Source organism: Carcharhinus amblyrhynchos, chromosome 8 (genome assembly GCF_965287045.1).
Source record: "Carcharhinus amblyrhynchos chromosome 8, sCarAmb.v2.hapA, whole genome shotgun sequence".
Lineage (NCBI taxonomy): Eukaryota > Metazoa > Chordata > Chondrichthyes > Carcharhiniformes > Carcharhinidae > Carcharhinus > Carcharhinus amblyrhynchos.
In genome coordinates, this window is record NC_137331.1 from 108,653,984 (window position 1) to 108,681,497 (window position 27,514).

Below are 27,514 nucleotides of genomic sequence, written 5' to 3' on the forward strand. Positions count from 1 at the left end.
CCTTCAAGATGCCTCGCAATTTCCTCCTTAATGACGGATTCTAACATTTTACCTACCACAGACGTTAAACTAACCGGCCTATAATTCCCCGCCTTTTGCCTGGCACCCTTCTTAAACAACGGCGTAACATTAGCCGTTTTCCAATCTTCCGGCACTTATAACTAAGAACATATGATATATTCATGGAGATCAAATTATGCCCATGTTTTCCAACTGTCTTTGAAAAATAACCTATTCAATCACAGAAACAATGACAAGTTAGTTATTTTGAAAATGTTTCAGAGTTAAATGCAAATTAAACAACACTGGCTACAGCCGAAGAATGATCAAGTGGAAGAAATGTTAAAACCTGAAGGAAAAAAATTCTGTTCCAATAAATATTTTATTCATAAAATGTGTGAAGATACTTGACAGTCCAATCCAAATGCCACAATTCACAGTGTGATACAGAAAAAATAAATTTAATACAGTACATGGCACTTAAGATGCTCCACTGCACACTGTAGATTGCATCTACATTTACAGATGAAACCCTTTCTCATGCATATGACCCTAGGCATTTCACACTGGTTCCAGTCCAGTGAGAAAGTCCTAAATTGTGATCTTCCCACATTGAGTGATTTCAATTCAATTTAATTTCACTTCATTGTCCATACAGAAATTCATTCTGGCTACATAACACATTTGTTAATATATATACACATATATAAATGATAAGAACAAAAGGATGAAAATTACCCCATCATCGAGATCTAATTTAAAATATGTATTCAAAACTATTCCAACGCATTAAAATAATCAGCGAGTCCATATCCAACTGCATCACTTCGTCCACAGCCCTTCGAGGGCAATTAGAGACAGGCAGTAAATGTCGGCCTACTCTACAATGTTCACATCCCAAGGATTAAATTTTAAAAAATACTCCTGATGGAAGCTTTTACAGAGAAGGGTACAAATAAGTTCAAGAACAAATTTGACTTGCATGTCCTGCCTTTTCACTCAATGGAGGAAACAGTAATATTGAGGCAAGCAGCAATCCTCATTGCTCATGACACTCTACTTTTGTCAGATTACTTCAGCAGAAATTTCATCAAGAAAGATTCAATCATCAAATACCCTTCCTACCTGGTTCAATAACTTCGTACTCTAAAAAAGTCTGCTTTCCCAAGACAGCAGTAACAGGAGAGACAGAGAAGAGTTTCATGATTGTAAGATCTACTTAAAAGAATTTTAATTTTCTGAAATATAATACTATAATGGGGAGGGGAGGCAGGAAGCTGGGTGGCAAAGCATGGCGGCACAGTGGTGAGCACTGCTATCTCATAGCACCAGGGACTCGGGTTTGATTCCCTGCTCGGGTCACTGTCTGTGTGCAGTTTGCATGTTCTCTCCTTGTCTGCGTGGGTTTCATCCTGGTGCTCCAGTTTTCTCCCACAGTCTAAAAGACTTGCTAGTTAGGTGCACTGACTGGAATAGGTGTCGGAGTATGGCAACTAGGAGAATTTACAGTAACTTCATTGCAGTGTTAACGTAAGCCTTATTTGTGACTAATAAACTTTACTTTAGTGTACAGGCAGTCAGAACCTGTTTTCCCATTTGAACAATGTTATAAATAGAGGTCAGTTCCCGAACCGAGCAGCAACACATTATTTTCACTGAATAGTGAAAAGGTTTTGAGATCTTACTTCAGCATACTTGCCCTACAGTAGTGTGGTTACAATGAGATAATAATAAGAACATAAGAACATAAGAAAAAGGAGCAGGAGTAGGCCAACTAGCCATTCGAGCCTGCCCCGCCATTCAATAAGATCATAGCTGATCTGTCTTGGCTCAGTTCCACATTCCCGCCCTCTCCCCATAACCCTTAATCCCCTCTCTTATCAAAAACCCATCAACCCGCGTCTTAAAAATATTTAGCGAGGTAGCCTCCACCACTTCAACGGGCAGAGAATTCCAGAGATTCACCACCCTTTGAGTGAAGAAGTTCCTCCTCAACTCCATTCTAAACTGCCCCCCCTTTATCTTGAGGCTGTGCCCCCTAGTCCTACTATCCTTTCTGAGTGGGAAGAGTCTCTCCACCTCTATCCTATCCATCCCATTCATCATCTTATACGTCTCAATGAGATCTCCCCTCATTCTTCTAAACTCTAACGAGTACAAGCCTAATTTATTCAGCCTCTCCTCATAGCTCAACCCCCTCAACTCCGGCATCAGCCTAGTAAACCTCCTCTGCACACCCTCCAAGGCCAAAATATCCTTGCGTAAGTACGGCGCCCAAAACTGCACACAGTACTCCAGCTGCGGCCTCACCAATGCCCTATACAGCTGCAGCAAGACCTCCCTACTTTTATATTCAATCCCCCTCGCGATGAAGGCCAGCATCCCATTCACCTTCCTGACCACCTGCTGCACCTGCAAGCTGGGTTTTTGCGACTCATGCACAAGGACCCCGAGGTCCCTCTGCACCGTCGCCTGCTGCAGTTTTTCTCCACGTAAGTAATAATCCTTCCTACCATTATTCCTACCAAAGTGGACCACCTCGCACTTGCCAACATTAAATTCCATTTGCCATTTCCTGGCCCATTCGCCCAGCCTATCTAGATCCTTCTGTAGACTCTCCCCACCCTCCGCACAATTTGCCTTTCCACCAATTTTGGTGTCATCAGCAAATTTCGACACCCTACACTCGGTTCCCTCCCCCAGATCATCTATATAAATGGTAAATAGCTGAGGCCCCAGCACCGACCCCTGGGGCACTCCACTAGTCACCATCCGCCAATCCGAATAGCACCCATTGACCCCCACTCTCTGCCTCCTATTTGACAACCAGTCCTCTATCCACGCTAACACCCTACCCCCAACTCCATGTCCCCTGACCTTCTGCAATAACTTCTTGTGAGGTACCTTGTCAAACGCCTTCTGAAAATCCAGAAAGACCACATCCACCGGCTCTCCTCTATCCACCACCCTAGACACATCCTCATAGAACTCCAGTAAATTTGTCAGACACGACTTCCCTTTAACGAAACCGTGCTGCACTTTCAAATGCCTGCACTTTCAAAGTCATTTCTATACTATTTCTGATAAATAATTTGTCCTTCCTGCAGTTGTGAAAAGGTGGAACGTAACAACTGATAAATACCAACAGCATGGTGTCATAAAATCAGAATCGGCAGTGTAAAGCTCAAAAAACGTGTCGATTCATAAATATAAGTGCCATTTGTTGTAATTCAAATGTCGTTGAAGATTGCCTGTACATCCCTTGGCCACCACATCTGCACACTTTTCCCTCCAATTCAATTTATCATCTACTTTGATACCTCGGCACTTGTAGTTGGTAACTATTTCAGTGTCCACATCATGAGTCTTCATAGGAACAATATGACTGAATTTTTCTTGGTCTCCGACTAGTTCTTTCATCTGGTTTTCATTCAATTCAAGAGAACTGTTATCCCACCATTTTAAGGACTTCTCCAGCGAGTTGCTGTAGTTTATTTTGCTATTTTTGATGAGATCCACAACTACCATATCATCAGCATACTTCAGGACTGTCATACTGTACACTGGCAATCAATCACGTAGAGAATGAAAAGTAAAAGATGACAGTGCACAGCCAAGGAGATCCAATATTTGTTTTGCTACTTTTTTGCAGCCTCAGCAGGTTTCAGTGCATCATTTGAACACCTAGTCCTGGACACCAGAACTTTGCAGCCTGAAACGCTTGGTCATGGACAGATCCTTGCACTGGAGGATCAGCATATTTCAGGCAGACCAATGAGCATCTTTTAGAAAGTTAATGCCTTTCAGAAACAGTTGATGTTTTTCTCTGCAGACTTCCTAGGTGTAGCAAAGTCCTGGGTTAAAGAATTGTTTGGCATGAACATAACCAAAAGAATTCTTTGGAAACATATATTCCAAAAGAAGATGGGCAACAGTCTCTTCACCAGATGTGCATGAACAATCATACACGGAGGACCTTTTTCAATCGCCAGTCTATATATAGCTGGGTGCTTAATTGTAAATTCTACAGGTAATTCTACCAAATATCTTTAAAGATCAGCTCAGGATGCAGCCAACAGGATCCACCTGTTTCTTTTTTCTGCTGTGTCTCAACCACTATCTCACCAACTTGTGACTGAATGCATTTTTCTGCAAACATTTCTACAAAGGTTAGATGGTGACACAGTACACAGGTGGTGCAGTGGTTAGCACTGCTGCGTCACAGGAACCTGGGTTCAATTCCAGCCTCAAGTGACTGTCTGCGTGGAGTTTGCACGTTCTCCCCATGTCTGTGTGGGCTTCCTCCGGATGCTCCTGTTTCCTCCCACACGCCAAAGATGTGTGGGTTATGTTGATTGGACATGATAAATTGCCTTGACATAGTCAAGGGAATTGGCAGTGTAAATACGTGGGGTTACAGGGATAGAGCCTGGGTGGAATTGTTATCGATGCAGGCTCAATGGCCTAAATGGCCACCTTCTGCATAGCAGGGATTCTATGAATCCAATAGAGCATTTATGGCAATACAGCCATACCCATTACTTCCAGCACCAGGAAGAGATGGAACCTCAATATTAGCAAGACTTGGTCTTTGCATGTCAAAAGTCCTTAGGATGATATTAGTTGACATTAGATATTTTGTTGCCCTTTCATTCAGAAACATCCAAGACCCACAAAGAAGTACAAAAGATCATGAATGTAGCCCAATCCATTATGCAAACCAGCCTCCCATCCACTGACTCTACACTTCACGCTGCCTTGGCAAAGCAGCCAACATAATTAAGGAACTCACGCACCCTGGACATTTTCTCTTCCACCTTCTTCCTTAAGGAAAAAGGCACAAAATTCTGAGGTCACGTACCAACCAATTCAAGGACAACTTCTTCCCTGCTGCTATCAAACTTTTGAATGGACTTATCTTGCAGTAAGTTGATCTTTCTCTACAATCTAGCTATGACTGTAGCACTACATTCTGCACTCTCTCATTTCCTTCTCTATGAACGGTGTGCTCTGTCTGTGTAGCACGCAAGAAACAACACTTCACTGTATGTTAATACAAGTGACAATAATGAGTCAAATCAAATTCAGACATGGTCCATTTTTGATCTTCTTGTACATCATGGTGTCCCGAGGGCATGGTCTATTTTGGAACTTCAGATATGACTCAAGTGACTTTTGCAGCACAGGGGTGGATTGTGAGCCAATCCAGCTTCACAGAGAGCAACACTGGTGACCAGATTCTTACCACTCCAAACCATATTTCAAACATTTTCAGAAAATTGACCTGATGGCAGAGGCAACAATTGGTTCAAATGCCAAAGAACAAGGCCTCGCTTTTGCTACAACCTTACTCTGGATCTGAGCATTTTTTCCCACATTGAAATTATAACAAATGCTTACCAATGTGTCATATGACAGTAAATCTAAACAGAAGATTGTGCATTGTGATGCCTTGGCCTGCAAGCTCCCACTGCCTAGGATCATTGCCCTTGTTTTGCCCAACAATGGACTCAGGTTTGATACAAGCACATGGACAAAACGCAGAAAGAGGTGATAGACATTTGCTTTGATCAGAGAGCCTTCCAATTCCCACTCAAAAATTATAACTGTGCTATTGATGTCTGTGTCGAGTAATTGGATCCAATTTCACATTCTCTCCTCAGACCCCAGTTTGGAAAGCATATTCATAATGTACATATGTGAAACTCTATCAAAGACCTTCTCCTAATCCAAGCATAAAATCGCACCAAAACACAAAATCCAAGCATGTCATGTACTTTGGCTGAATTCAGCCTGCACCGCAGAACAGTTAGTACAACTGAAAATATGTTGCACATTTCGTATAAGATCTCCTGGTTGGATGTGCAAAGGCGAAAACAAATGCTTTTCAAATATAAATAGCATACCTGGGAAACATAACTGAGACAATCCTTGAAGATCTATATTATTTGGAACGCTAAATTCTTCAGTCTGTGACTCCATGTGTTGTGTATTTGCATTGCTTGAGCCAGGAGCAGCCTGCTTGTATTCTTTTTTCTTTCTGAATGAGCGGTGCCTTGGAGTTCTGGTAAATGTTTGAGCTACAGTTCCAGACTGACTGACCTCTTTCGTAACAAATGGAGGAACGTGAACTGACTGAATCTCTGGGCTAAAGCAAGTATGTGATCGAGCACCATCTTTATGGACTGCCTAAAAAAAACCAGACAAATCAATGCTGTGTACAAGCATTAAATCATAATAATTGATTGTGTATAAGAACTATGAAAATTGCTAATATAAAATCAACTTGCACTTTCTGATATCTAAAAGACAAAAAAACTGGATACTAAATTATACATTTTAATCAACTAGAGATGAATAGACTCTAACAAGTATGACTGTATCTCAATTTAAGGATCTGCTGGTCTATACAATAAAGCACTAAACCTACCCCAAATTACTGCAACATAGGTTAGGAAAATCAATGTTTTAATCCCAATTTTGCATCCAGTTAATTGATATCAATAAAGTTTCCTCTCTCAGGAAGTGTACATTTGTGGATTTAACACAGAGAATCAGATTTAGCTGTGAATCAACAAGAACGAGAATTTGAAACACATGGGAAAGACAATAGTTAGATAAGACAATCCAAACTAACATTTTTATTCTGAACGTTGGAGTTTCAAAGTAGCAGCCCTTAGTTTCAGCAGGAAAAGTCTCCAATTGAGCTTAACATCTACGAATTTAGGTGGCATTGAACACAATCCATCAAACTGAGGAGGGGGAGGGAAGTTTCTCAACCGGGACCTTCAGAAGTTCCATGAATTAATGAAAGCTAGCATGAATTTGTTCAGGGGAAGTTATGTTTAACTAATTTTATCTGAGTTTTTCAATGAAGTAGCAAAGGGCTGATGAGGATAATTCAGTTGGTTTGCCTTACATTTGGCTTCCAAAAGGCACGAGTGCCACAAAATGGATTTGTCAACAAAAGTCGAGCCCATGGAATAAAAAGGACAGTGTTGGCATGCACATGAAGCTAGTTGAATGACAGAAGATTGAGTAGGGGTGTACAATTGTTTTTTTAGACTGGAGGAAGGTATACAGTAGGATTCCCCAAGGGATTATTACCAGTGCTTTTATCGATCCATATTTATGATCTAGACTTGAGGGCGTAGAGCACAATTTCAAAATTTGCACATTACAGAAAACTTAAGGTATGAGTGATAACAAAAGACTTGATATAGACAGGCTGGTGGAGTGGGTGGACATGCACTAGATTAAATCTAAGTATGTAATAATACATTTTGGTAGGAAAAGCAACGTAAAATAAAAGATATAACTCTTAAGGAAGTGCAGAAAAAGGGAGATCTGGGCATAGAGCCATCAAATCAATTACGAAAAAGCAGAAGACGGTTCAAAGGAAAGAATTTAATTCAAGTGCAAGAATAATAGTAGCAGGAAACTCATTAGTCAGAGTGACAGACACTACACTTTGCTGTTATGACCAGGTGTAGGATAAGTAACATTTACAAAAGACTGGAAATCTTGGATAGGAAGACAGAGTGGCCATTTTTTGTTGCCCATGGGGGAGCCAACAGCATGGGAAAGAAGTAGATGAACGGGACAGGAAATTAAAACAAAACAAAATTGCAATTGAAGGAATACTGACATGTCAGAAGTATCATACCAAAAAAAAATAAATAATTTCCTAAGCCTATTCTGTTGAATGTTAAAATTCCATTTCATGAGTCGAACAGCGTAGATTTCTCCCAGTAATCCAGTCACCATGTCTTCCTTAACCAATAGCATTAAAAATAAATTAACTGTTGATTCATCTCACTGGTTTATGAGAACTTGAAGAGCAGAAGATGGCCCAACACATTAACACAATAACAGTCACATACCTCACATTAATTTGCTAACTGGGATATACTTTCAGACCCTTCAGAAGATGGTAAAACCAAATACTGCTTTTAAAACATATAAAAAATCTACTGAAGTACGGTGAAGTAATGAGACATGGAATTAACTGTGCATTAGATCTTGACCTTTCATCACAGCCATCCCAAATTACCAATTTGCCCATCATACTGTGAGGAGGTAGCAAAGGCTTGGCATTTCCACATGGGGCCCCATAATCACCCCAATACTACTCACTGGTAATCTACAACTGTATACTTGTAAAATAGCTTTGGCTGGGAATAGAGTATGTACGCTTGACGATGCATTAGTAAATCACAGACACAAGAAATAGGTTGTTTCATAAAAATAAACCTACCTGACATACTTCCTTCAGTTTTTCATTAGATGCTCCCACAACTACACATATTTCCAATATTGCATTCGGTAGGATATCAGCCATGATTGTCTTTTCTTCGAACACTCTAGAGTTGTAGATTTAAACAGGAGGGAAAGGTGTAACATTAAAAACTTGTTTGCAGTGTGGTGAAGTCTAATCAACATGTTTAACGATCGAACAGCACTGTGGGTGTACCTACAGAACATGGACTGCAGCAGTTTGAGAAAGCTGTTCACCACCATCTTCTCAAGAGAAATTACGATGGACAGTAAATGCTGGCCTAGTCAGCAATGCCAAAAAATATTGATGATTTAAACAGAGCACAAGTCCTGTTAACAATGTAAAATGCTAGATATTAACTTTATTGCATTTCCTAACAATTGTTAGTGAGCGAGACCTTAGTTTATGGGGCCCAATTTCCAATTTGCTTCCAAGCTTCATATCATCCACAAAATGACTGTGCAGAGGATAGTGCCGAATTTAACGACACAGACAAGTTGGTGGAATGGACAGACAAGTGGCAGATGAAGTTCTATGCAGAGAAATGTGAAGTGATTCATTTTGGTAGGAAAACATGGAGAGACAATATAAAGATATACAACTCTCAAGGATGCACAGAAGCAGAGAGGCCTGGGTGTAAATGTCAATGAAGGTGGCAGGACAGGTTGCGAGACCTAGGCTTCATTAACAGAACAGAACAACATAAATGCAAGAGCAAGTAGGCAATGTTGAACTTGTAATCGTATACAAGTTCAGCCTCAACTGGAGTCTTGAATCCAGTTCTGGGCATCACACCTTGAGAAGGACGTGAAGATATTGGAGGATGTAATAAAAAAAAATTATGGGAATGGCTCCAAGGAAGGCAAACTTCAGATGCATGGGTAGATTGAAGAAGTTGGGTCTGTTTTCCTGGAAGAGAAACCTGGGGGGAGATTTTATGCAAATATTCAAGATCATGAGGGTAGATAGGAAAAAAAACTCATGAGAGGAGCAAGAACGAGGCAGCACATATTTAAAGTAGCTGGCAAAAAAACGACAAGCAAAATTTTTCCACACAGCCAGTGGTAAAGGTCTGGAATGCGCTACCTAAGAATGCGCTAGAGGCACGTTCAGTCGAGTCAAATAATTGAATATTATTTTCCTATTCAAATAATAGGAAGTCAGACTATTATTTGAAAAGGGAGAATTTATAGGGAAATATGAAATGGGGTACAGGGAGAAGGGGAATAGCACTCAATAAATTGCTCATTTGGTAGGCTGGTGCAGACACATTGGGCTGAATGGCCTCCCCTACAATGCAACAATTCTCTGACTGAATGAACTTTTTTTTAAAGTTTATTTATTAGTCACAAGTAAGGCTTACATTAACACCGCAATGGAACTACTGTGAAATTTCCCTAGTTGCCACAGTCTGGCACCTGTTCAGGTCAATTCACCTAACCAGCATGTCTTTCAGAACGTGGGAGGAAACCGAAGCCCTGGAGGAAGTCCACGCAGATACGGGGAGAACGTGCAAACTCCACACAGACAGTGGTCCAAGCTGAGAATTGAACCCGGGTTCCTGGCGTTGTGAAGCAGCAATGCTAACCACTGTGTTACTGTGCCACCCTTGTGTCAGAGGTTAAACAAAATGAAACTTCAGCAAAATACCACACAAGCCATACAGTCATTTGTTGTATTATTCTATGATATACAGTACAATAATATGGCTGAAAAGTATGCTCACTATTGCTTAAATCAAGCTCCAGATAGTTTTTTTTAGATTAAGAAATTACATGCTCATAAGAGCCAGAAGGAGAATAAACACAAGCATTATTGTGGCACAGCAAATGGTAAGCACCCAACTGCACAAATCCCAGAAGGAAACTTGAAACATGTTGCCAGAATCGTTTGCAATTTGTATATTATGAGGAGGTATCTGAAGTCAATATAAGTAACCCTCAGACGACTTGTGATGGGGTAGGTGTGGGAAGATGCGGCGGCGCAGGCTCGTTGGGCCAAAGGGCCTGTTTCCCGTGCTGGGATGTTCTTTGTTCTTTGATTTTAAATATTAAATTTAAACATTTATTAAAATTAAAAAAGGAAACAGTTAAAGACATAACAACCCCTTTGCACACTTAACTTCTACCAACATTTCCTACTAGATATTGGTTTTAATAAACCCAAAGCTAAAGCTTCTTTTTTAATGCAAGATTCCTTATATATTATCTAATCTATGAAATTTCCTTATATGTTATCTAATCTATGAAATTTCCTTATATAGTATATAATCTATGAAATTTCCTTATATAGGATCTAATTCATGAAATTTCTAGCAACATCATCACACAATGCCCTGCCGGGAAATCTCAGACAGGCTATCCTCTGAGGGTGGCAACAAACTGGTATTCATGAATCTAGCTTCAGCACACACAGTCTTGATTAAGATCTCACAGCCACAATGCCTTCAATCTCACTTTGATTATGTTTTTTATCCACTAATCAGCCACTCTATTGTTTCTGTGTTCTCTTAGAAAGTCCTCTTCCAACCTCACATACAGCTGGAAGTTTGGAAATGTATGTTTCTTTTGAAATCCATCAGTCAACTTTCACATAACTTCTCTTATCTGCCTAATAAAAAATTCTGGTCAAGTTGTTTCCCCTCGGCCCTTGTTCAGTATCATTTGGATCACTTGCCTTCACATCTTCTTTATTGATGTTTTGGCTTTTGCAGTCCTCTGTCTTCAGTTTAATTAAACTACTCACCCACAAGCTTGTTTTCCAGTATGTGACAATAAGATTGCAAAAATATTACAAACTATCATTTTCCTCAACATGCATGTTTAAAATCCAGACTGTTAAATCCTACACATTAACCCCAAAATTGATAGAATTCTGGAAACACACATCATACTTAGTTTTTGTGTCAGAAGAAGTGCCAGAGATAGACTGGAAAAAAGAGTCACATAAAATGTTATACAAGATGTTGGCAAGGATAATGTTGATGCTATGCTCTCTGCCAATTCAAACACCTCTCTACTTCCTTCAGTTCACAGATGTTATTTCCCTCTTCCACAGATTCATAACAGTTTCATTAAGACTAAAAAATCCTAATATGTTTAAGCAGAGTCAACCTGGATTTATGACAAGGAAATAATGTTTAACAAAGATATTAAGAGTACTATTTAGGATGTAACTAGGAAGATGGACGAGTGGGAAATCAACAGTGCAGTCTATTTGGATTTTCAAAAAGTGTGACACAAGGTTATTACTCAAAATCTGGACTCATAGGATGAGGGATAATTTATAAGAATGGATTGAGGATTAGTTAATGGACTGAAAACAGAATAGGAATAAAACAAACAGTCAATTCAAGTTGGTCGGCTAGAACTGGTTGCATATCACAAGGCTCATTGCTTAGGCCTCAGCTATTCACAATCTATAATCAATGACTAGATGAGGAGTCAACCCAAGTTTGCTGATGATACTAAGTTATTAAAGTTTAAAGTTCATTTGTGTCACAGGTAGGCTTACATTGACACTGCAATGAAGTGACTGTGAAAATCCCCTAGCAATATAATAAAACAAGCAATAAGGAGGGCACCAAGAGGTTACAGAGGACTCACTTAATTGAGTGGGCAAGGACATGACAGATTGAATACAAGGCAGCAACATGGAGTTATCTACTGCTAGAAAAAATAAAAGTGTAGCTTTTTCTGAATGCAAAGAGAATGTGAAATGTTTGCATTCAGTGGCCCTTGGATTTCCTTGTACATGAATCACTGAAAATTAATATGCAGAACATTAAGCAATTAGAAAAACAAATGGTATGTTGTTTTTGTTGTAAAGGGACTGAAATATAAGAGTAAATAACTCTTACTATAATTGCACAGGGCACTGTTGAGACCACAGCTACATTACCTTATCCATTTTTAGTCTCCTTCCCCAAGGATGGATATACTTGCTTTACAGCGAGTGCAACAAAGATCCCTAAACTGGTTTCTGGAATTAAGGAATTGTCCTGCGAGGACAGATTTTGCTGTCTAGATTTATATCCCTCAGAGTTGAGAAAAATGAGAGATGATCTATTGAAACATAAGATTCTTAAAGAGCTTGATAGGGCAGATGATTATGATTCCCCTCTTTGGTGAATCTATAACACAGTCTCACAATAAGAGGTCAGCAATTTAGAACAGAGATGAAGAGAAATTTCTTCACTCAAAAGGTTGTGAATTTTTGGCAATCTCTACCCAGAGAGTGATGGATGGTGTCAGAGTACATTTAAGATAAGAAGCCAAGAGAGATTTTGGTGTTAAGTGAATTTCAGAGATATGGGGATAGTGAGAGAATTTGGAGTTGAGGCAAAAGATTAGCCACAATCTTGCTGAATGATAAAAGGGGGCTCACAAGGCCTACTCCTGTGTCTTCTGTTCTTGTGTTCTGATGGACGTACTTTTGCTCCAATTTATTTTTTACAGCATATCATGACAGAAACTCCTGCCAGATGTCACTGACTTATTCTGAGATCAAACTCTGCCACAAGGAGGAATTCATGAATATATCAAATCATATTGCTCAATCCAGAATTTCTATCCAAAGCATGAAGCAGAAAAGATCTTGGAGCTACTCAGCATCTTCATGTAGGAAATGTATTTTTAATACTTATTAAATAATGAGACTGCTTTACATGTAAAACAGCAGCTGTAAATTGATTAAGAAATGGCTTTACATTCCACCAATGTACATTCAAAGGGGAAGGGGTGCTGCACATTCAAGATGAGACAACAACATATCAAATTCTCACACAATTTGCACATAATTGAAAAAATAATTACTGATCACGAACTGCTCAGAAGCATTTGTGCAAAGTCGCCATAAAAGATAAGCTTTATAAAACTGCACATCAGATAACATTAGTTTGCCTGCCAATAACATAAAATGTGAAGCAAATTGAATGTGTTGAGTATTTAATATATTTAGTTTTTGGATTTTTGATTTTTTGTTTGCATCAAATTAGGCGCTTCAATTTTATGAAAAACGAAAAAAGGGGCACATTTGAGTGAAGCTGACAAGCCAATTTTATAGTTTCCTAAGCAAGTATTTAAATACTGCCAATGAGAATCATTAAACAGAGATGGAAACCAAACCAAAATTGTTGCACAACTTTCAATTTGCTAATCGTAGAACCAAATGAAGTAGATATATAAACACATCCGCATAAAGGCAAAGGGTTGAAGTGATCCATTTTTAGAGAACGAAATAGGTCTACTCAGAACAGTTCACATAACAGACTATTATGTAAAGTTAAAGCACATGGGATTGAAGATACGGGTTAGGTTGATTGGCCATGCTAAAAAAAATTGCCCTTAGTGTCCTGAGATGTGTAGGTTAGAGGGATTAATGAGTAAATATGTAGGGATATGGGGGGTAGGGTGTGGGTGGGATTGTGGTCAGTGCAGACTCAATGGCCAAATAGCCTCTTTGCGTACTGTAGGGTTTCTATGATACTATCTTGAGATGGATAGAAAGCTGGTTGGCATAAATGGGTCTTTTTCTAATTGGCAGTCAGTGACTGGTGAGTCACAGGGATCCATGCTAGGGTCCAACTGTTCACAATGTATATCAATGATTTGGAAAAGGGAGCTGAATGTATTATCTCCAAATTTGCAAATGATACAAAATTGGGTGGGAGGGTGAGCTGTGAGGAGGATGTAGAGATGCTTCAGTGAATTTGGACAGGCTGAGTGTGTGGACAGATGCAGTATAATGTGGATAAATATGAGGTTATCCACTTTGGTAGCAATAATAGGAAGACAGATTATTACTTGAATGGGTGTAAATTAAGAGAGGTGGATATTCAACAAGACGTTGGCGCCCTCATGCATCAGTCACTGAAACTAAGTGCGCAGGTACAGCAGACAGTAAAGGCAGCAAATGGTATGTTGGCCTTCATAGCAAGAGGGAATAGGGATGTTTTGCTGCAATTGTATAGGGTGTTGGTGAGGCCACACGTACAGTATTGTGTACAGTTTCGGTCCTTGCTATTCTGGGAGACAGGGTAGATTCAGAAAGAACGTTTCCAATGCTAGGAGAGTCCAGAACTAGAGATTATAGTTTAAGGATAAGAGGTAAACCTTTTAGAACTGAGGTGAGGAGAAATTTTTTTACCCAGAGGGTGGTGAATGTGTGGAATTCAGTACCACCAAATCGTTATCTGATTTCAAGAAGAAATTAGATATAACTTTTGGGGCTAAAGAGTTCAAGGGATATTAGGAGGAAGGAGGGATCAGGATATTGAATTTGATGATCAGCCATAATCACAATGAATGGCAGAGCACACTTGAAAGGCCAAAAGGCTTTCTCTTGCTTCCAGTTTCTATGTTTCTAAGAAACAGCAGATCAAACAGTGGACCAGAAATCGAAAAAATTTAAATACGCCATGAATGCAATGCAGTTGAGCAAAGAAAATGTACTAAAGGCTTGGGTAAGCAAAGAAATTGGTCATTCAACTACCCTTTTCTCCTCTGCAAAGAAAGAAAGCATTTCAAAAAGGTCAGTTAAAGCAGAAATGGAAATGTCAGTTACAGATGTAATCACGCCACATGGCACACACTGTAGAGCCATACCAGCTAGTCTTACAGTCAATCACTACTTTTATGTGTTGAATTTTCTGAACTTAGCTATAACAATTAGCATAGAGCATACAAACGAAGTTCTAATTGGTAGAAGACAATGCCTGGCTCTTTTGTTTGTACCTTCCTCTCAGGTCAATTCAGACTTCTGCCAACCTGTGGGAATTTCTGCAGTCACAGAATCCTTTCGTAGGGGCCACGAGGAAAAGAACTGAAGAGATTGGGGTTTTGGGGGAGGTGGGGTGCGCGGACTGGAGATGTAGAAATGGCAATTCAGTGATGCAAGCACATAAGCAACAAAAAAATCACATCAAAATCTCTATTTTAGTATGACTATCATTTTCTAATTTGAATTAATATGTTCTTAAGCATTTTGTGCTACAATTGATAAAAGCCATTTTAATAAAAACTACTGGAAACCAGCCAGATTAGTTAAGTAGACAGCCTTAACTATGAGACAATTGATGTAATTTATTAATAGATATATTAGAAAAGCTGGAAATGTAATTTAGAATACAAAGGTTTATAATATGTGTTTCCTATTTTCAGGATATTATGGAGATATTTTATCTCATTGTAAGGTTTCACCAGGGTTCGTAATGAGATAAAATGCTATTGATAGAGTTAAGGAAAGGGGATACAACATCAAAAGGAACTTGGGGTAATTTATATTGAACTACATCCAACAGATAAATTTGGGATTGATATACATTCAAGAGAAAGGAAAGTGTATATGAGACTAATTAAATTAAAAGCTTTATCTTGGAGATATTTGTGCGGTTCCCTAGTAACTTTTTTTGAAAAGGGAACTGCACAGAGAATTGAGCAAAGACTTAAAACATACAACATAGAACACTACAGCACAAACAGGCCCTTCGGCCCACAAGTTACGCCGATCATATCCCTACCTACCAGGCCTATCTGTTGCCCTCAATCCCATTAAATCCCATGTACTCTTCCAGAAGTCTCTTAAAAGACCCCGAGTTCACATCCACCACCACCGACGACAGCTGATTCCGTTCACTCACCACCCTCTGAGTGAAAAACTTAGCCCTAACATCTCCTCTGTACTTGCTTCCCAGCACCTTAAACCTGTGTCCTCTCGAAGTGACCACTTCAGCCCTGGGAAATAGCCTCCGAGAATCCACCCTATCTATACCTGTCAACATCTTATAAACCTCCATCAGGTCACCTCTCATCCTTTGCCTCTCCAGGGAGAAAATACCGAGCTCCCTCAACCTACCCTCAAAAGGCATGCCACCCAATCCAGGCAACATCCTCGTAAATCTCCTCTGCACCCTTTCAATAGTTTCCACATCGTTCTTGCAGTGAGGCAACCAGAACCGCGCACAGTACTCCAAGTGGGGCCTGACAAGAGTCCTATAAAATTGCAGCATTATCTCCCAACTCCTAAACTCAATCCCTCGATTAATGAAGGCCTGTACACTATACACCTTCTTGACCACATCCTCTACCTACGAGGCCGATTTAAGAGTCCTATAGACCTGGACCCCAAGAACCTTCTGGTCTTCAACCCAGCTAAGATTCCTACCCTTGATATTATACTCCTTCATCCCACTGGACCTGCCAAAATGGACCACTACACATTTATCCGCGTTGAAGTCCATCTGCCACTTCTCTGCCCAGTCTTGCATCCTATCTATGTCTCGCTGCAACTTCTGACATCCCTCCAAACTATCCACAACACCACTAACCTTCATGTCGTCGGCAAACTTACCAACCCAACCCTCCACTTCCTCATCCAGGTCATTTATGAAAATAACAAACAGCAAGGGTCCTAGAACAGATCCCTGGGGCACTCCACTGGTGACCAACCTCCATGCAGAAAAAGACCCATCCACAACCACTCTCTGCCTTCTGCAGGCAAGCCAGTTCTGGATCCACAAGGCCCCTTGGATATCATGCCCTCTCACTTTTTCAAGAAGTCTTGCATGGGGGACCTTATCAAACACCTTGCCCATATAAATCACATCCACTGCTCTTCCTTCATCAATGTGTTCAGTCACATTTTCAAAGAACTCAACTAGGCTCGTAAGGCACGATCTGCCCTTGACAAAGCCATGCTGACTAGTTTTGATCATACTAAACTTCTCTAAATGCTCATAAATCTTGTCCCTTAGAATCCTCTCCATCAACTTACCAACCACTGAGGTCAGACTCACCGGTCAGTAATTTCCCGAGCTATCCCTGTTCCCTTTCTTGAAAATAGGAACCACATCCGCAACCCTCCAATCCTCCAGAACCTCTCCGGTCTCCATCAACGACACAAAGATCATCGCCAGAGACTCTGCAATCTCTTCCCTCACCTCCCACAGTAACCTGGTGTAGATCCCATCCAGTCCCGGCGACGTATCTATCTTGATGCAATTTAAAAGTTCCAACACATCCTCTTTCTTAACGTCCTCAAACTCAATCTTTTCAGTTCGCCACAAACCTGCAGTACAACCACCCAGATCATTTTCCACCGTGAATACCGAGGCAAAGTATTCATTAAGCACCTCTGCCATTTCTTCCGGTTCCGCACAGACTTTTCCCCTTTCACAGGTCCTATCCCTTCACATCCTTCACTTCAAGATCTTCTGATAAGATCACCTGAAAGTTAAGAACGTGCTGGCATAGTACTGACACTGCAGATGTTGTGTGTGAAGTAACCAACAGGATACGCAAAATTAATTCAAAAACAGGCTGGTTCAAAGGTCAGGAGTCAAATGCATTGAAAAACAGGTGTCAGTCATGTTCAACAACTTGGCAAACAGCATGAAATGGTCACTGTGGTCAGCAGAGCAACACAATATTCTTAAATTGTTGAAGTACTGACATACTCCATCGAGTAACTGATCTTAAAACAATCAAAATGGTATTATACACTATGATACTTGTTAAAGCAGTCCAAGTAAAATGAATTTCAGATTGTGACAAATGAAGGTCAAGAAGTAATGGCACTTAGTAAGAAATGTCCACAAATGGAACACAGTTTTCAAAAAAGAGCTGGAGCAGCTTTTAAGTTGTTTCATTGAATTTGTTGCTAAAGACATGAATACTTGTACGTAAATAACTTTGAATTAGCAATAAGTTTGTATGGAATTTTATTGATTGAGATAATCTACAAGTAAGGACAATCACTGCAGGTAGATAGTGACCAAAGTCACACTTCAGCCACAAAAACTTCACTTAAACGCAAAAATTACTTGGAATCATATACAAACTTTACATCAACTGCCATCCATAGTCTTCTGGAGTGGTGGAGAAAGGGAACAGAACTTTAAAAGCATAATTAAAAAGTTGCAGATAGATTACCCTACTCAATGAGTTTTTTTTAGAGAAAGGGTAAGAGAGAGGCAAGAGCGGACATTCGACCACTGAAAAATGACGCTGGAGAAGTAGTAATGGTGAACAAAGAAATGGTGGAGGAACTGAATAGGTACTTTGCGTCAGTCTTCACGGTGGAAGACACTAGTATCATACCAAAATTTCAACAGAGTTAGGGACCAGAAGTGAGTATGGTGGCCATCACTTAGGAGAAGGTGCTAGGGAAGCTGAAAAGGCCTGAAGGTAGATAAATTGCCTGGACCAGATAGACTACATTCCAGAGTTCTGAAGGAGACAGCTTGATTTGATATGATCTATTGTCACATGTATTAACATAAAATGAAAAGTATTACTTCTTTACCTCTATACAGACAAAACATACCATTCATAGAGAAGGAAACAAGAGAGTCAAAATGTAGTGTTATAGTAGAATGAAGTTTTAGAAGCATAGAACGAAAGTAAAAGAATTAGCATGCTGGGCACAGTTTGCAAGAAGTCACCTCACTCCAGCACCATCTTGGGGGGAGAAAAAGCTGGAGATAATGGAGGCATTAGTGGCAATCTTTCAGGAATCACTGGAGTCAGGGAGAATCCCAGAGGACTGGAAAATCACTAATGTAACACCCCTGTTCAAGAAGGGAGGGAGGCAAAAGACAGGAAATTACAGGTCAGTTAACCTGACCTCAGTCATTGGTGAGATCTTAGAATCCATTGTTAAAGATTGGATTTCAAATACTTGGAAGTGCATGGTAAAATAGAGTGAACTCAGCCTGGTTTCATCAAAAGGAGGTCATGCCTGACAAATCTGTTAGAATTCTTTGAGGAGGTATGAGCAGGTTAGATGAAGGAGGGCCACTAGATGTTATGTACTTGGATTTCCAGAAGACCTTGGACAAGATGTCACACAGGAGGCTGCTGAGTAGATAAGAGCCCGTGGTGTTAGAGGCAAGGTATTAGCATGGATAGAAGATTGACTGACTGGCAGAGAGTGGGGATAAAAAGGGTCCTTTGCAATATGGCAGCCTGTGACTAGTGGCGTTCTACAGAGGTCAGTGATGGGGCCATAAGTTTTCACTTGATACATCAATGATCTAGATGAGGGAACTGAGGGCATAGTGGCTAAGTCTGCAGATGATACAAAGATAGGTGGAGGGACAGATAGTACTGGGGAGGTGGGGAGGCTGCAGGAAGACTTGGACAGATTAGGAGAGTGTGCAAAGAAGTGGCAATTGGAATACAATCCAGAAAGAAGTATGAAGTTATGCATTTCAGTAGAAAGAAAGGGCATAGATTATTTTCTAAATGGAGAGAGAATTCAGAAATCAGAACTGCAAAGGGACTTGGGAATCCTAGTTCAGGGTTCTGTTAGGTTAACTTGCAGGTTGTGTTGGTAGTTAAGAAGGCAAATGCAATGCTAGCATTCATTTTGAGAGGACAAGAATATAAAAGTTTTTGTCAGACCACATTTGGAATATTGTGAGAAATTTTGGGCTCTGTATCCAAGAAAGAATTTGCTGATCCTGGAGGGGGTCCAGAGGAAGTTCACACAAGAATGAAAAATTTGACAGATGAGGAGCGTTTGAGGACTCTGGGTCTGTAAGACAGGGATAGATAGGTTCCTGATTGGTAAAGGGATCAAAGGTTAGGGAGAAAAAGCCAGGAGAATGGGTTTGAGAAAGTTACCAATCATGATGAAAGGCACAGCAGATTCCATAGGCCAAATGGCCTAATTCTGCTCCTATATCATACGGTCTTATTGTTGCCGGTGATTCTACATATCTTCACTTTATAGCCTGTCATGTAGATCTTGCGATAAGACTGCAGCGTTATGGATAATGTATCAGCACGGATAGAGGATTGGTTAACTAACAGAAAGCAAAGAGTGGGGGTAAATAGATGTTTTCCTGGTTGGCAGTGACTTGTGGTGTGCTTCAGGGATCACTGTTGGGACCGCAATTGTTTACAATTTACATATGATTTTGAGTTGGGGACCAAATACAGTGTGTCAAAATTCACAGATGACACCAAGACGAGTGGCAGAGCAATGTGTGCAGAGGACACTGAAAATCTGCAAAGGGATAGTCTGAGTGGGCAAAGGTCTGGCAGCTGGAGTACAATGTAGGTAAATGTGAAGTCATCCATTTTGGTAAGAATAACAGCAAAATGGACTATTATTTAAATGGTAAAAAATTGCAGCATGCTGCTGTGCAGAGGGAACTGGGTGTCTTTGTGCAAGAATCACAAGGAGTTGGTTTGTAGGTGCAGCAGGTAATCAAGGCAGCAAATGGAATTCTGTCCTTCATTGCTAGGGGGTTGGGTTTAAAAACAATGAGGTTATGTTGCAGCTGTATAAGGTGTTGGTGAGGCCACACCTGGAGTACTGTATACAGTTTTGGTCTCCTTACTTGAGAAAGGATATACTGGCATTGGAGGGGTGCAGAGGAGATTCACTAGGTTGATTCTGGCGTTGAGAGATTTGGCTTATGAGGAGGGACTGAGTACACTAGAGGTATACTCATTGGAATTCAGAAGGATATGGGGAAATCTTACAGAAACATTTAAGATTATGAAGGGAATAGATAAGATAGAAGCAGCGAGGTTGTTTCCATTGGCAGATGAAACTAGAACTAGGGGGCATAGCCTCAAAATAAGGGTGAGCAGATTTAGAGCTGAGTTGAGGAGAAACTTCTTCACTCAAAGGGTTGTGAATCTGTAGCATTCCCTGCCCAACGAAGCAGTTGAGGCTACATCATTGAAAGGTTTTAAAGGCAAAAATAGATACAGTTTTGAACAGTAAAGGAATTAAGGGTTATGGTGAGCAGACGGGTGAGTGGAGCTGAGTCCACAAAAAGATTAGCCATGATCTTATTGAATGGCAGAGCAGGTTCGAAGGGCCAGATGGTTCCTTGTTCTTATGTTCTTATAATCGTGGGGTGTTCATATGGCTAGCCTGGAATGCTAGCTTGGTCCAGTATTGTCACTTGGCATCTTTGATAGTTCTCCACAGGTTGTGCATTGATTTCTTGGAAAGATCAGGGTCTCCCAGCTTAAATGCCTCAAACCTGGACTTCAGTAAGCAGTGGATGTCCCCATTCTTCCATGATTGGGAAACGCACAGATTTGCTTCTTCATCAGACAGTCTTCTAACCAGTCCACCGATTCAATGCAGTCCCACAGTAGATCATTTGATTCATCAGACCAACACTGCACGACATCCTTTATCAGATTCTCCCACTTTAGTTTTCGCTTGTAAGCTGGGAGCAGGAGCACAGCTTTGTGGTCTCATTTGCCAAAGTGTGGATGGGTGATAGAACATAGATGTCTTTGAGGTTTGTGTAGCAGTGATCAAGGATATTTGGGCCTCTGATGGGACAGGAAACACGTTGGTTATATCTTGGTGAGACACTCTTGAGCTTGGCCTGGTTAAAATCCCTGGCCACGATGAAAAAGGCCTTTCATCTCAAGGCTATTTGTCATGTTATATATTTCATCCAGCACAGTCTTCACGTGTGCATGGAGTGGAATATAATCTGCTGTCAGGATAATAGAGGTGCACTCTGGTGGCAGGCAATAGGGTGGCATTTCACCATCACATATTTTAAGTTCAAGAAGCAGAAACCCGCAAGTGTTGCTACACCTGAGCATCAAGAGGTGTTGATTCAAAGGCAGACCCAACCTCTCCTTGCCTTGTCCGAGGCTGTGCAGTCCATTCGCTTGGTTGACAAGCCCTCCAGTAATATAGGGCACAGTCCGGTGAAGCAGGAGTGAGCCATGTCTCTGTGAAGCAGGCACACCACAGCCTCTCTTTCAGCTCCCTTTGAAAAGTGACTCTGGATTTAAGTTCGTTTGGCTTGTTTCTGAGATTGGACATTTGCCAGGAGTAAGCTGGGGAGAGTGGCCTCAAGAAATGAGCCAATCTTTAACTTAACAAATTGATCTTCATCAGGGCAGAACAAATCATAACACAAGAACATAAGAAAATAGGAGCAGGAGTAGGCCATCCAGCCCTTCAAGCCTGTCCCACCATATCAATAAGATCATGGCTGATCTGAAGTGGATCAGTTCCACTTTCCTGCTTTCTCCCCATAACCCTTAATTCCCTTGTCTAAAGGCAATCTATCTACCCGTAACTTAAATATATTCAGCGAGGTAGCCTCCACCACTTCAATGGGCAGAGAATTCCAGAGGTTCACCACCCTTTGAAAGAAGTTCCTTCTCAATTCCGATCTAAACTCCCGCCCAACTCATTTTGAGGCGGTGCCCTCTAGTTCTGCTATCCTTTCTAAGCGGGAAGAATCTCTGTACCTCTACCCTATCTAACCCCTTCATTATCTTATATGTCTCTGTAAGATCCCCCCTCAGCCTTCTAAACTCCAACAAGTACAGTCCCAGTCTATTCAATCTCTCTTCATAGGCTAACCCCCTCATCCCTGGTATCAGCCTGGTGAACGTTCTCTGTACTCCCTCCAAGGCCAATATATCCTTTCGCAAATGTGGTGACCAAAACTGCACACAGTACTCCAGTTGCGGCCTCATCAGTGCCCTGTACAGTTGCAGCAAGACCTCGCTGCTTTTATATTCTATCCCCCTCGCTATAAAGGCCAACATTCCATTCACGTTCTTGCTCACCTGTTGCACCTGCAGACTGGGTTTTTGCAATTCATGCACAAGGACCCCCAGGTCCCTCTGCACTGTAGCATACTGCAGCTTTTCACCCTTTAAATAATAATCCCTCCTACTATTATTTCTACCAAAGTGGATAACCTCACATTTGCTAACATTATACTCCATCTGCCAGGTCCTCGCCCACTCACTCAGCCTATCCAGATCACTCTGCAGACTTTCCATGCCTTCCACGCAATTTGATTTTCCACTCATCTTCGTATCATCAGCAAATTTTGTTACACTACACTCAGCCTCCTCCTCCAGATTGTCTATGTAAATGGTAAACAGTTGAGCCCCAGCACCGATCCCTGCGGCACTCCACTAGTCACCAACTGCCAACCAGAAAAGTACCCATTTATTCCAACTCTCTGCTTCCTGTTAGACAACCAATCGTCAATCCATGCTAGCACCTTACTCCCAACTCCGTGCACCCTAACTTTTTGCAGCAACCTTTTGTGAGGCCTGAAAGTAGACAAGTCCCCGGGACCGGATGGAATGCATCCCAGGGTTCTGAAAGACATGGCAGAGCTGATAGCAGGTGCCTTAGTAATTATTTATCAAAATTCGCTGAACTCTGAAGAAGTGCCAGGAGATTGGAAAACAGCCAATGTTGTGCCACTGTTTAAAAAAGGTAGCAAATGCCTTCTGGAAATCTAAAAACGCCACATCCACCGGTTCCCCTCTGTCTACCACACTAGTCACATCCTCATAGAAATCCAATAAATTCATTAAACATGACTTCCCTTTCACGAATCCGTGCTGCATCTGCTTAATCAAGCCGTTCTTTTGTAGGTACCTTGTTATTTCTTCTTTGATGACGAATTTCTAGCATTTTTCCAACTACGGACGTTAAGTTTACCGGCCTATAATTCCCTGCCTTTTGTCTGCTACCTTTTTTAAACAGCGGCACAACATTGGCTGTTTTCCAATCTTCTGGCACTTCCCCAGAGTTCAGCGAATTTTGATAAATAATTACTAAGGCATCTGCTATCACCTCTGCCATTTCTTTCAGAGCCCTGGGATGCATTCCATCCGGTCCCAGGGACTTGTCTGCCTTCAGTCCCGTTAGTCTATCAAGCACTACCTCTCTAGTGACAGTAATTGCATTAAGGACCTCATCTCTAACCATCCTTCTATCTTTACTATTCGGCAAGCTATTTGTGTCCTCCTCCGTGAAGACCGACACAAAAAACTTATTTAAAGCCTCAGCCATTTCCTCGTTACCCACCGCTAAATCCCCCCCTCGTCCTCCAAGAGTCCAACATTCATTCTAGCCAGTCTCTTATTCTTTGTATACTTGTAAATCATCTGACTAATAAAATGCTCTTCGTCTTACTACTTACTCTGTTTCATTTAATTGCCTGGCCAAAGGTCTTATGTACCGAGGGCAGATCAATTTTAAGTAACTTCAGTGGCCAAAGAAAAAGACTTGGATCAGGTTTTAATTTACTGTCAGTCACTGCTGGTCTGGTGGTTAGCACTGAATTCTTATGACCATGAGTGTTATGTCACTGAACGCTGATCTAGAAAATGAGGAAGTTGGAGCCTGTCTTCAACATGTGGTATATTGGGTTTGTAACTAAATTTAAGTGCAAACAAGTCTTCCCTTTTCCACAGCAGTCCCCACCACAGGTTCTCATATACATGCTGAATCTTTCACCCATTAATATCAGCTTCTCTTAATCACAATTAAAACATGTGCTCAATTGTCATAGCATTTACAACACTGGCAGATTCTCTTTTTTCTTAAAAACAAATTAACAGTACATATTTACAGATTCTTTTTTAAAGAAACAACTTCCAATATTTGCATCTTGAGGCATCCTTCATCCTGGGCTCCCAATGAATTCTCACTGAAAGTGCCCCTTTTGGTAATACAGTCAGACAATTGATGGAACAAAGAAAAGAACGAAAGGAAATTACAGCACAGGAACAGGCCCTTCGGCCTACACCAAACATGCTACCCCCTACCCTTCCGGGGACTATATCCCTCCATTCCCATCCTATTCATATATTTGTCAAGACGCCCCTTAACAGTCATTATCGTATCTGCTTCCACTACCTCCCCCGGCAGTGAGATCCAGGCACCCACTACCCTATGAAAGACTTGCCTCATACATTTCCTTTAAACCTTGCCTCTCACACTTTAAACTCATGCCCATAGTAATTGACTCTTCCATCCTGAGAAAAAGCTTCTGACTGTCCACTCTGTCCATCCCCCTTAATCACGTATCCTTCCATCAGGTCACCCCTCAACCTCCATTGTTCCAGTGAGAGGAAATAAACCTCACCTCATAGTTAATGCCCTCCATACCAGGCAACATCCTGGTAACTCTTTGCTGTACCCTCTCCAAAAGCCTCCACATGGCTTGAATCTTTTTCAAAGATTTGTTTCAAACTCACAATATCAATGTTTAATCTCTTCTCATTGACGCTTAGTGGAGTGCACATTATCCCAAAGGGAACAATTGTCCATGTAACATTCAGAAGGTATGGCCTCTTCTGCATTTCCTTGATACAGAATTTCCCATAATATATTTGATGAAGAGAATGTCATATCATCTACCTCAACAAATACAAGAGTTTAGCCATCAGAGTGCTTGTTACTACTCTCATTTTTTCAGTATCCCAAGGCTTGAGGGCAATGTGTACAACTTTCTCCCATAAGAAATATTATAAAACCAGCTGCAGTCAAACTCAAAGTTTTCCAGAACAGATATTAAAAATAATGTATTTAAATTGTTGGGGTCATCTAAAGATGGAAATTTCAGAATACATTTCTCCATCTTTTTTTTCTATGTGTTTGCCCATAAAATGGCCTCGACATTGGATGTTTTATTACATAAGAACATAAGAACTAGGAGCAGGAGTAGGCCATCTGGCTCCTCGAGCCTGCTTCACCATTCAATAAGATCATGACTAATCTTTTTGCGGACTCAGCTCCACTTACCCGCCCGCTCACCATAACCCTTAACTCCTTTACTGTTCAAAAATTTATCTATCCTTGCCTTAAAAACATTCAATGAGGTAGCTTCAACAGCTTCACTGGGCAGGGAATGCCACAGATTCACAACCCTTTGGGTGAAAAAGTTTCTCCTCAACTCAGTTCTAAATCTGCTTTCCCTTATTTTGAGGCTATGCTCCCTAGTTCTAGTTTCATCTGCCAGTGGAAACACATTCCCCGCTTCTATTTTATCTATTCCCTTCATAAGCTTATATGTTTCTATAAGATCTCCCCTCATTCTTCTGAATTCCAATGAGTATAGCCCCAATCTACTCAGTCTCTCCTCATAAGCAACCCTCTCAACTCCGGAATCAACCGAGTGAATCTCCTCTGCATCCCCTCCAATACCAGTATATTCTTTCCTAAGAGACCAAAACTGTACACAGTACTCCAGGTGTGGCCTCACCAGTGCTTTACACATCTGCAACATAATTTTTCTGTTCTTAAACTCCATTCCTCTAGCAATGAAGGACAAAATTCCATTTGCCACCTTAATTACCTGCTGCACCTGCAAATCAACTCCTTGAGATTCCCGCACAAGGACATCCAGGTCCCTCTGCACAGCAGCATGCTGCAATTTTTTTACCATTTAAATAAGTCTATTTTGCTGTTATTCCTACCAAAATAGATGGCCTCACATCTACCAACATCATACTCCATCTGTCAGATCCTCGCCCACTCACTTAGACTATCAGTGTCCTCTGCACACTTCGCTCTTTCATCCATCTTAATGTCATGTGCAAATTTTGACACACTACACTTGGTCCCCAACTCCAAATCATCTATGTAAATCCTAAGCTATTGCAGTCCCAACACCGATCCCTGAGGCACATCACTAGTCACTGATTGCCAACCAGAAAAACACCCATTTACCCCCACTCTTTGGTTAACTTACAGAAAGCAATCCTCTATCCATACTAATACATTACCCTTAACACCTTGCACCTTTATCTTATACAGCAGTCTTTGGTGCAGCACTTTGTCAAATGTCTTCTGGAAATCCAGATACACCACATCCACAGGTTTCCCACTGTCCGCTGCACATGTTACATTCTCAAAAATTCCACCAAATTAGTCAAACATGACCTGCCCTTCATGAACCCATGCTATGTCTTACCAATGGGACAATTTGTATCCAGATGTCTTGCTATTTCTTCCTTGATGATAGATTCAAGCATTTTCCCTACTACCAGGACATTAAGCTAACCGGCCTATAGCTACCTGCCTTTTGTCTACCTCCTTTTTTTAAACAGTGGCATCACATTTGCTGTTTTCCAATCTGTGGGAACCAACCCAGAGTTCAGCAAATTTTGGTAAATTACCACTGGTGCATTTGCGATTTCTCCCACCATCTCTTTTAGCATCCTGGGATGCATTCCATCAGGACCAACAGACTTATCTACCTTTAGCCCCATTAACTTGCCCAACATTACCTTTTTCATGATAATGATAGTTTCTAGGTTCTCACCTGCCATAGCCTTCCTGTCATCAATTTTTGGCATGTTACTTGTGTCTTCCACTGTGAAGACCAACACAAAATACCTGTTCAATGCCTCAGCTATTTTCTCATTTCCAGTTATTACATCTCGCTTCTCGTCCTCTAAAATGCTTCAAAAACATTTCAAA

General features: G+C 40.9%; 1 protein-coding gene across 2 annotated transcripts in view; it reads right to left on the minus strand.

Moving 5' to 3' along the window:
• dennd3a (DENN/MADD domain containing 3a) overlaps nucleotides 1–27,514 on the minus strand; it is a 134,818-nt gene that overhangs the window by 95,353 nt on the left and 11,951 nt on the right. For both annotated transcript variants that reach the window (XM_080194609.1, XM_080194608.1), the window contains exons 2-3: nucleotides 8,258–8,363; nucleotides 5,907–6,189 (exon numbers count right to left, since the gene is read on the minus strand). In XM_080194609.1, the coding sequence (XP_080050735.1) occupies nucleotides 5,907–6,189; nucleotides 8,258–8,341 (367 nt within the window). In that variant the 5' untranslated portion in view covers nucleotides 8,342–8,363. The remainder of the gene's footprint in view (nucleotides 1–5,906; nucleotides 6,190–8,257; nucleotides 8,364–27,514) is intronic.